The 10439-nt window shown below is 49.1% G+C and overlaps 1 protein-coding gene across 1 annotated transcript; it reads left to right on the forward strand.

Moving 5' to 3' along the window:
• Window positions 1–4764: 4764 nt before the first annotated feature.
• Window positions 4765–6134, forward strand: PtA15_9A397 (uncharacterized protein; the record flags this gene model as incomplete). The annotated part of the gene is made up of 4 exons (XM_053172600.1): window positions 4765–5139; window positions 5481–5648; window positions 5896–5994; window positions 6057–6134. 4 exons carry the CDS (start codon window positions 4765–4767, stop codon window positions 6132–6134), a joined length of 720 nt encoding a protein of 239 aa, XP_053023825.1.
• Window positions 6135–10439: the final 4305 nt, after the last annotated feature.

The following is a 10439-nucleotide window of genomic DNA, read 5'->3' on the forward strand; positions in this document are numbered from 1 at the left end:
ACTTGTTGCTTCTGTTTCAGTAACTTGAACATGCAAGAGCCAGCTCCCCTCCATACTACTTGTTCTTCAAACTTACTCCACAGATGCATTCACTACCGGCGGAACAAATTTCAAGCTGCCTTTCTGACCAACCATGACATCAACCTAATCATGAGTGTAAATGAATAATTCAATACCGGAAAAAGAAAAGAAAACCCTGTAGAAACATCAGGAGAGGTTAACTTACAGAATGAACCTTTGGCGTCCCGCCGGCTGGTTGTGCGCCGGGTGCAGCTGGATCAGGTGGAGGAGCGTGACTTAATTTGGCGAGCAAGAAAAACGCCCATAATACCAAAGGTTGACATAGGTTTTGTCTCATATCGGAAGTGTTAAATGGAATAGTTGAAGAAGACTTCTGATAGAGCCGAAAAATCGCCCCGTGAACTGCACGTAGATGATTGATGCTTTGAAAATTAATTAGGACTCTCTATGAGGACTTTTTGCTGGATTGCACGGAGCTTTATAGCCGCCGGCCGAGAATCCCGACAAGTATGTTATGAGGTTAGAATTAGAAGATTAGCGGCCCTCTGTAGCCATGCGATATCCAAAGAGCACTTTACTTGAGGCATTTTATGAATCAGTTGACCTGGTGCAATCGTGAAATTGACTTCCGACGATGGACAACTCCCGACCGATGCCTTGCTACGGTAAGTTTTCAACTAATATCAGCAACCATCATCGGAGTCGTCAGTACTTAACACTTCAATTCCGGTCTCGTTCACAATTGTAACATGAAATTCCACATCAACCGTCTCATTTCAATCAACAACCCCAGCAACAAAACATTTCAGCTATCATTCGAACCGAGGGAACAATTACCATAATCCTGGGTGCTCGTCCAGTCTGCTGAAAGGTTCTTCGGGGTTGGAGCAGCGCAGTACAAACTGTCAAGGCTGAAAAGATGTCGAAAATTCCGTTCAGTTTTTAACAGAAGTAGTGATACTTAAATGCCTCACAACAACAACTGCAATCGTAACCCAAGCCACCAACCAACAACCAACCTATAGCATCAGCTTCCTGCTTCATTTTGCATCCCATTTTCGGTGTATTCCCGCTCCGCGGTAGTGTCACTCCCATTTTTTATAACTCCTTTGCTGAATCACAGAACAAGATTGCGACAAGAGGGACTAAGTTTGCTGGAAGAAGGCTTTGGGACGTGTCTCCTACACGATTTGTGTTGGCTAAAAACCTTGAACAACTATCGCTAAGGCTTACATTCAACAGTATATGAACGAGAAAATTAGATCAAACCCAATCTAAGGGCCTTAACTAGCCTCCTGAATAGTAGTCGGGGTCTCGCAACACCCGTCTTTCTCCTCGGCACTGTAGCTCATGAGGCTGTTTACGGCAGAGATGCCAATGTCGGGCCAGGATGGAAAGTCGCGGAGATCCTGGCTCGGTTTCTCCCAGTTTTTTTGTCTTGGAAGGTGACGTCAATGGGCCACCATTCAGCACCGTCTGGCTGAGAGAAATGCGCTCTTGTATGTATGCAGTCCGTTTTCTTGGGTTGATCGCTTGCTGGATAGACTGTGCCCTCCCGGGCCTGGCTTTGCACTCTGCTTCGGCGAAGAAGTCTGCCAGGAGCTTTTACTGAGGTCCTGCGGTTTTTCTGGCCTGTGGCTTTTTCTGGGGTCCTGGCCGGGCTGAGTGATGAGCCTCATTGGAAGCTCACTCTGGCTGCTGATGATTCTCACCAAAGCCTGTATATGTTCGCCCGTTTGTGTGTTGCGAGCTCAGCAGCCCCGGGGCCCCAGCCCTTGGAGCCCTTGGCTCTCCTTCCGGCGGCCCGATATATTCCCAGGAAGAGTTTATAATGTGAGAAGGGTGTTTTTTTCTGTTTTTCTCCTTTCACAGGATGATGCTGGTGAGCTCCTTTCAACCCGATCCGCGCTGCGTCCTGATCAGCCGCCCGCCCCCCTGACCTAGCTTAACACAAGCCCCTCGTTTCAGAGGGAGGCGGGTGAAACACCGCCGGGCGCCTCTCGCGGAGCGAGCCTCTTTCCAGAGGCTCGCTTCGCGAGGCGCCCCCGGCGCGCCGGTCCTTCGGCCCCTGGAACGAGGGGATTGTGTTAGGCTAGCCCCCTGACTGCCCTACATGTACACGGCGGGAGCGATCGAGGACATACCAGCCCGTCCAGCCAACGGGCGGGCCGGATTGACGCCGAAATGACGGCAAATTGCCTGATCAGGGCCCTGCAGACGACGCGCTGCCCCATCTCTGACGGCCAGGACGTGAGGTCGGACCCGACCCCGGCAAAACCACGTCCGCTTCGCTAGGGACCGGCATCATGACCAGATATTATCGGTCATGATTCCAGACCTTTTGGGAGCTGCTCAACTCGGTCAGTTTCCCGGGCAGATGGCGGTCGGTCCTGTGCACAAGTCCTTGGGGCAACTTTGAACAGCAGGGGTGACGTCACCTGCTTCAGAAATTCTTGACTTTGATAGCCAGTCTCAAGGCCCCCCTCATCATCTCCCCCATCCGCCTCCCTTCCTCGCTCTTCCCTCCATCCGCCTCCCTTCCTCGCTCCTCCATCCAGCTCCCTTCCTTGCTCCTCCTCCTTCCCTCGCTCCTCTCTCCCTCGCTCCTCCCTTGTCTCTTGCTCCCTACTTTGTTCTCTTCTTGTTTGCCTTTTGGCCCGTTTATTGCGGATAATCAGCTGAAATCATTGTAATAGTAGTCCATGTGACATGTTTGTAGTTGTATCAGCTCGGTGTACATATATCTTGTTGCTTGTTTAATTCTTGTAACAAAACCATTCTGCTAATGTACATATTGTTGCTGTCTATCAATAATATTGCCAATTGGGCTGGCGGCCCACCCGGGTCTGAACGCCAGCATTCTGCCGCCTCAATGGCCGATCTGGTTGGGTCAGTGTACAAAGTTATGGCGTGGTGGGCTGGTTGCAATGCCACACATGTTGTTGTCTTCAACACGGCCCAGGTCGGATGGACAATCTGCTTGCTGTCATTGGCACTGCTATTACACCGGCCATCTGACCGGTGTGCCTGCCAGCTCTTTGGCAGACATTGTGCGCCCCGCCATGATGTCTTCAACCACTGGTGGGTCAATCAGAGTCCCAAGTACAAGAAATCTCTGTCCTCTTGACGGCGAAACGCGCCGGCCGTGTAAGCCAGGCCCCTCCAATCCCTCGGCCTCAGCCATCTCCCCCAGGCCAATGCAATATTGCCGTTGGGGTCGGCTTGACCGCCCATTGACGGCGCAAAATCTCCTCGAACCAGATTCACATTGTATGTTTCTTAGTTTTGAAGTGGCCAAAGACTTTCCGGATTAGTAGGCTTGCCCAAGTCTGGAGATATTGACGGCAGATATTCTCAATCACTAGGGAAGTTTTGGTCATTGGAATTTGATACCGTTATTTTCCAATGCTTGATAATCTATCTTCATTTTCAAGGCTTCTTCAGGAAGGATGGAGGGCTGGTTACACTTCCAGTTATCCACAATTCTAGGCCGGGGGGAGGCCTCTAGCCTAGCTCACGTGTGCGCGGGGGCTAGGCTACAAGACCCGCTTTACAATGTCCTCAGGTGCACAGACCTGCACTTCCGGTAACAGAGCATGACTGTGACCCCCGAGCCCCGTAGGGGATCGGGATTTGTTTTCCCCCCTCAAGCCCAACTTCATCAACAAAAGTCTTCACGCTACCCATTTCAATATTTTCTTCCTTCACTAATCACACAGACGACCTCCTTGGGACTCAAGCAATAAGGCTGTTCCCCAAAAGCGGGGTTCGGGTCATGCCCCAGGGTCCGGGGCATTGGAATGGGCATTAAAAATGCCCTGAACACCGGGGCATATAGCGTTTTTGGATTTTGTGTTTTTTTTTGTCATTACAATGGCCATATGTAGTATGTACAGTGGGTAGAAAATTGTATCCGCCACAACATTTTTGGACCATAGAAACTCAACCAACCAACTTCAAGTCACTAGTATTGGTGAGATGGATCAAAATCACAGAAACACAGAAGGCAAGATCAAAGTTTTTGCCTGTGCTCATACAAAAAATCCATAGAAGTTGAAATTAATCCCCAAACACCCCGGAGGGCACCTCAGATTGACCCTCCAGCCCGTGCCGGAGCAACAGGCAAAAAAAGGTGGGTAAAAAATGTAATCAAGGAGGCCCTAATCAAGTGATTAGTGGGCTCCAGGGAGGGGGTAGGACGAAACCAGATCCCCTGGGGGGACAAACCGGTGAAACTCGCTCTCCTTTAAATAAACGCGCTGGGCCTTATGCCACCAGCACTCAACACTGCACACCCCAAACCGCAAGTTGCTAATTACCAGTTGCCAGTGCTACCATCACCGTACCAACCTGCTCCCAACAACGCAGACATTCCTTCTACCGTTGTTGGAACTCTGCCTTGCAGGCCAAGTTGTGAGGGCTCTTAAACTTGTCTGGTCCAGTATCACTTGCTGCACATACTGATATTTGATTTTCCTATATGATCTATGTTGGCCACCACCACACCCGGACCATTGCCGGCGCCACTTCTTCTTGTCATCCTCCGCAACCGTTAGCAGAGCAAGTCCATACAACAACAACAGCAACATTACCAACCTCCCTCGTGCCTTGCGAGGTTCCCTGCCAAACTCCCGATGGCCCCAACTCAACCTGTCCTCCTTCTTCTCCTTGTCCAACGACGGCCTCCTGCTTGGTTGAGCCTTGTCCATGCGGCAGCCCGTTCTTCAGCTCAGGAGGCAGGCAATGATCCACCAAAACTCCAGCTCAGACCGGACCGCCAACGGCGGGAACACAGGCAAGGTGATCACGACGCTGCAGTCGGACCTGCTCTATACGCGGACGGGACGGCCTTGTACTGAGTCTTGGTGCAATCCCTGGGACGGAGGAGTCCTTGGCGACCTTGTTGGTTTCCTTGAAGATCTTCTTGAAGCTGATGTCGAGATCCTTCCTCTCAAGCTTGAGCGTGCCGAGCTCGGCCTCAGAGCGCTTGAGACGCTCCATGAGCTGGTCAGGGAAGTCAAACATGTCACCGAAATCATTGGAATCGCCAGGAAGGATGCCGCCCTTGTCCTCCAATACTTTGGCTGGAACAAGGAGCTCCTCATGGAAAGATATATGGTACTTGCCTCCTTCACTCTGGGCCCTCCTGTTTGGCTCTTCTTTTTTTGATTGATACCTCATTCATTCTTCCTCCATAGGATTCACCAGAGAAAGTCTTCCAAGACGTTGGAATCCTGACCAACCTCAAGCTAAACAAACCTTTGTCATCCAAGCGCTAGACACGCTCCACGCCGCAATTTGAATGCCAGATCTGCTTCAACAACAAGCCTGGCCAGGACATGATCTAACTCCCCTCCTGTCCGCCCTTGCCAAAAGACAAAGGGGCGCCGGCCAGTAGCGGCGGGTCGCAGTCAGGCAAACACGAGTTCTGTTGAGACTGCTACACGTTCTATGTTGAGGCAAAGATCAAGGAGGGCAAGTCGGGCACAATCGAATGCGTGGAGTCCAAATGCAAGCAGATTGGGGACAAAAATACAATTGTCAACCTGCTCACCGCTAGGGACGCTAATCTGCCCGAGGCCAACACTCTCATGGCCCGCTTCCAAACCCTCCTCAACCACACCTTTGTTAGCAATAATCCCGCGCTGAGGTTCTGTCCCACCCCAAACTGCATTTACACCATCGAGTGTCATTTCTAGCTTTGACACTGTCGTCCCCAGCGTCACCTGTCTCTGTGGCCATAGGTATGCTCATACATCACTCACCCAGCTCTCTGGCCAGACGACTAACCATCACACCTCCAGATTCTGCTGTGGTTGTTTGTTGGCAGATCACCAGCCCTGCATATGTCCCATTGTCAAGCTGTGGTTACAGAAATGCAAGGATGATAGTGAGATGGCAAACTGGATCTCGGCAAACACCAAGGAATGCACGAGGTGTCACTTGACCATCGAGAAGAACGGGGGCTGCAACGTACGTCCGTCAACCTACATGCCCAAATGGCTCATGAACCTCACTCCTGTTTTTTCACGTAGCATGTGACTTGCAAGAAGTGCAAGCCCGAGTTCTGTTGGGTCTGTACCGGCATTTGGGCCGACCATGGCACCGCTTGATACAGCTGTAACAGATTTGATGAGCGGGACGAGGTTGGGAAAGACCATCAATCAAAGTCTTGAGCCTCCCTTGAAAGATACTTACATGTAAGCTTTTTGCATCCCCACACACACACACACTCTTTCTCTGGAGCCTGCCTAACTAACAAATTTGTTTGGATGATAAAACACAAAGTATTATAACCGGTTTGCAAACAACTGTCCCCCCATCACCACCATCAACCTGTCTCACTGTTGTTGTTGTCGAGTCCGTTCCAGATGAAACAGCTCAACACTGACCACAAGACCTCCCCCCCCCTCCCTGGACTACATCAAGCTTCCCTGATTGCCCGACAAGGACAAACTGTTGGAGATCTTCAACGTCTCCGGGGTCTTTGCGCTAACGGACTGTACCTGATTCACTAAAACCCATTGCATGCATCTCAGCATTTGATTAATAATTTGTCTCCAATTCTTTTTGTATTGATGAATCTGGCAGTGAATAGGTGAATATCTGTGTGGCTTTGTACAATTTCTCCCTGTGTGTGGAAAGATTTACAATTTTAAATTTAAATAACTTTCAAATATTGTACCATTAGAGATAATTAGGCAGCACATTTATTGTCAAAATTCCAATAACTCAGAGAATGGAACCAAATTGTGGGTGAGTTCAATGTTGAGTGTGCCCAAAAGCTGATTTGAATTTAGTATGAGCTACACTGATCTCTGGAATTAAATCTGTAGATAATTTGTTATCTTACCACTTTGCAACATCTAAATATACTATATGAGGAGTGTTTTGATGTGACTCATATTGCATGAGATGATAGACATTAAGAAGGATTGAATAGCAAGGGAGGTAAAGCATGCCAAGTTTTAGAGGTGAAATCTTTTCTTGTTTCCTTCATTTCTGTAGGGCCAAGTTTGAAAATCTCAAGTACCAACATTTACATGATTGCATTCAAGTCTCCTGGATTTTGAAACACCCAGTCCCTGGCTGCCCTGCTGCAGGAAGACTTGTGGTTGATATTGTGCTGGAACAGGCAAGTGGGGGGGGAAGGGATATCACTGAGTGGTGACCCACCTGTTGGAGTCAGTGAGTGGTGACCCAGCTATTGGAGTGCTGATGAGGTGGCTTGGGTAGCTGTTTGGCAGAACAGGAGGGTGGATTGGTACCCTGCAGCGGCAGAGCCGCCTTGGTCTCTAGTATCAATTATCATTCACTAGTGCAAGCATGAAGGGAAAAGAAAACAGGAAGGGGCAAGAGAATCCTCCTTTTATAGGAAAAATCACGTCTGAGAGTGATTTACAATGTAGTGGAATAAATGTACTGATTGGGAAAGCTGTACAGTTTGATGTGAAATAAATGTACTATTTGGGAAAGATGTGCATGTGTAATGAAACAAATTACCCCCTTGGGTTAAACTTATGATCACTTGGCTTAGTCTAAATGGGGAAGAAAAATTACATCTGAGAAGTGATTTGCTACATGTGATTGAAAATCAGAGTGGGGAAATATCCTAATTAAGAAAATGTGGCCTAATGTAGATGTTTGCCAAGATATGAGTGATTTCTACATGTATTTGTGATAAAAGAAACACTATGTGAAAACAAGAATGTATACTTGTGAATTCAACGGAGCTCAGCGCTTTTGAGTGCATATAGATGAACTGTTCTTGTGTATTTTGTATGTAACAACCTTATAACCTTTGAAATAAATTCATCCACGCTTTATGATGACATGTAAATGTATTTAATGTATGTAGAATTTATTTTTATCTAATTTTTAAGGGTTTAGGTTTTGATTGGTCTTACCACAACGCTGCAATAAATCTGTTCCGTTGAGCGCTTGAGAAATCCACAACACTTTTTAATAGCTACTCGCGCTCTTCCTTCAAAATTGATGGAGAGACAAACTGTTTGAAGAGAACCAAAAAGGATGTTTGGTAGTATTACTTGGTGAGGCCTTGAATCCAACTCAATTGAACTGGGATCCAATGTTTTATTTTGCTGCAATACATCAAGGTTTTAAGAAGATAGCCATTCTCAAAAAAACAGTAAGTCACATCAGAAAGCAATCCACTGCTGTATACTTTGTTGCCTTCTTTGGATTGATCAAGAAGCCTTTCTGCCATCCACTTTGTCTGGAAGGTGAAATGCTCATTCCCACCCCTGAACAAACACAAGATTATTTCCAATCCTTTTCTTTATGGTATCAAAAGCAAAAACAAAGTTCAATATTGGCTGGTGGGAGATGGAGAACAGATATGAAAATGGAACTCAACCGGTGAGGAACTCTGGCCGGTGCTAGGCCGGCAGCAGTTCAGGGAGGGGAATGGAAAAGAAATTTAGTAGCTTGCGTATGCCCTCCGGTAATTCTTGGCCGTGAGTGAGCGCAGTGATTTGTGTAAGCGTGGGGTGAGGTTTGATTTTATGACGGCTGGAGATGCGCGTTGGCGGATTTTGTTTTGAGAGGAGAGCCGGGGATACTGCCGGCGGGGTGTGATCTAAACCAGATAGCTGGAGGAGATCGTTGTTGCGGGGAAACTGAACTTTGAAGACGTGAGAAACTCAGAGATACGGGCGGAAGACGCCAGGAATAATAAACTTTAAGATTTTGATGGAAGACTGAAAATTATGGTTCAGAGTAGGTCCATGCCGCTCCAAAGCCTGAGTTCGAACTGAACTCAAACCTTGGAGTTGGTGACATGTAGCAGACATCTCATCACAACCTAGCGCGCACGCGCGCGCTACAACAAACAAAACAAGGAAAAAGAAACAGGACAGAACCAGGCAGAAACAAAACAAAACAAACAACCGTCCTCATCCAAACATGACCAACGCGCGCAAAAGAAAAGCAAATAACAAGTATGATGAAAGAGAAAATAAACAGGGAACAAGGCCATGAAAACAGAAACAAAAAGAAAGAAGGAAAAAAAAAAAACCTGAAACGCCTTGAGGATGCGCGCCACGCCGCGCCGTTGAACCTGAGGAAATCTTGAGGGCTGAGATCTTGAGTCCTGACATCTCCCGGCGCGCCATGCGCGGCAAAAAAAAAAAAAAGCTTGATTCCTCCGCGTGTACCAATTTGTCCACCACATCCACCCACGACTTGCAGTCTGTCCCTAGACTGCTCGTCCCGTGTCCTTTCCTAAAAAAAAATCCAAGTGCCTAAAGAGAGAAAGAAGGAAACAACCAGACGCGTCCGCAGTGCTCACGAGCGTGGCAAGAATTAGGGTTTCGACGATACGCGGTAGTAACTACCCGGGAGGTGCACACTTGGAGAGGAACTTACTTGTGGTCAGCAATGTGCTCCCGGGAAAAGAACCTCTTCACCTGATCTGCGGCGAACCGACGCTTGAGCTCCGTGCCGTCGAGTTCCGCCAGGACATAAGACCCGCCCTGAACCTGCTTCACGACCCGGTAGGGGCCGTTCCACCGATGAGCAAACAACTGACCCCACTGAATTTTGAGTGACCGGTTATACACAAGGACCTGATCGCCCGGCTTGAGTGGTTCTCGAATCCGTGACGCCTTCTTTTCTTCCCAGTACCGCACGGATTCGCCTCTTGCATCCATCATCCTCTCGTACGCGACACCGCGCGTCTCCTCGCTGCGTTCCAACTGAAGAGAGCGCGCCGCCAGCAGGTCCGCAGTGTCCTTGACTGAATCCCAATCGACTCCTAGATAGGACTCCAGTTCCAAGTCCAAAGGCAGGACTGCCCGCTGGCCGAACACGAGCTCGTAGGGGGAATAGCCGGTGGTGCGCTTAGTCGAGATCCGATCGGCGAACAAAACCAGGGGCAGGAATTTGCGGCAATTCTTTCCGCTCTCACCTGCCAATTTCACCAAAGCCGCCTTAAGAGGTCCATGGCCGCGCTCCACCATCCCTTGTCCCTCGGGGTAGTAAGGAGTGGACACGCGGTGCTGGCCGGGCAGAGCGCGCAACATCGTAGCCAGCGCACCGCCAAATTCTGAGCCGCCGTCCGTTGAGTAAGCTTGAGCCAATCCATAGCGCATAGTCCAGTGTTCTTGCAAAAATGCAGCCACCGCTTCTGACGTCAAATTATTAAGGATCTTGGCTTCGACCCACCCGGAGAAATCATCACGCGCCACTATCAGGTACTTAGCGCCGCCGGCTTTGAGATGTACGGCGTCCATCGATACGCGCCCAAAAACTGTCGACTCCCCCGTAGGATAGCGCAACTCCTGCGGGCGTCGGAGGTCCTTTTTCTGGCACGCCTCACAGCTGCGGCACCACCTGACAACCGCCTCCTTTAACGACGGCCACCAAAAGCGCTCAGCTACCCGTTGATACGTCTCCGT

This window comes from Puccinia triticina, chromosome 9A (assembly GCF_026914185.1).
Source record: "Puccinia triticina chromosome 9A, complete sequence".
Taxonomy (NCBI): domain Eukaryota; kingdom Fungi; phylum Basidiomycota; class Pucciniomycetes; order Pucciniales; family Pucciniaceae; genus Puccinia; species Puccinia triticina.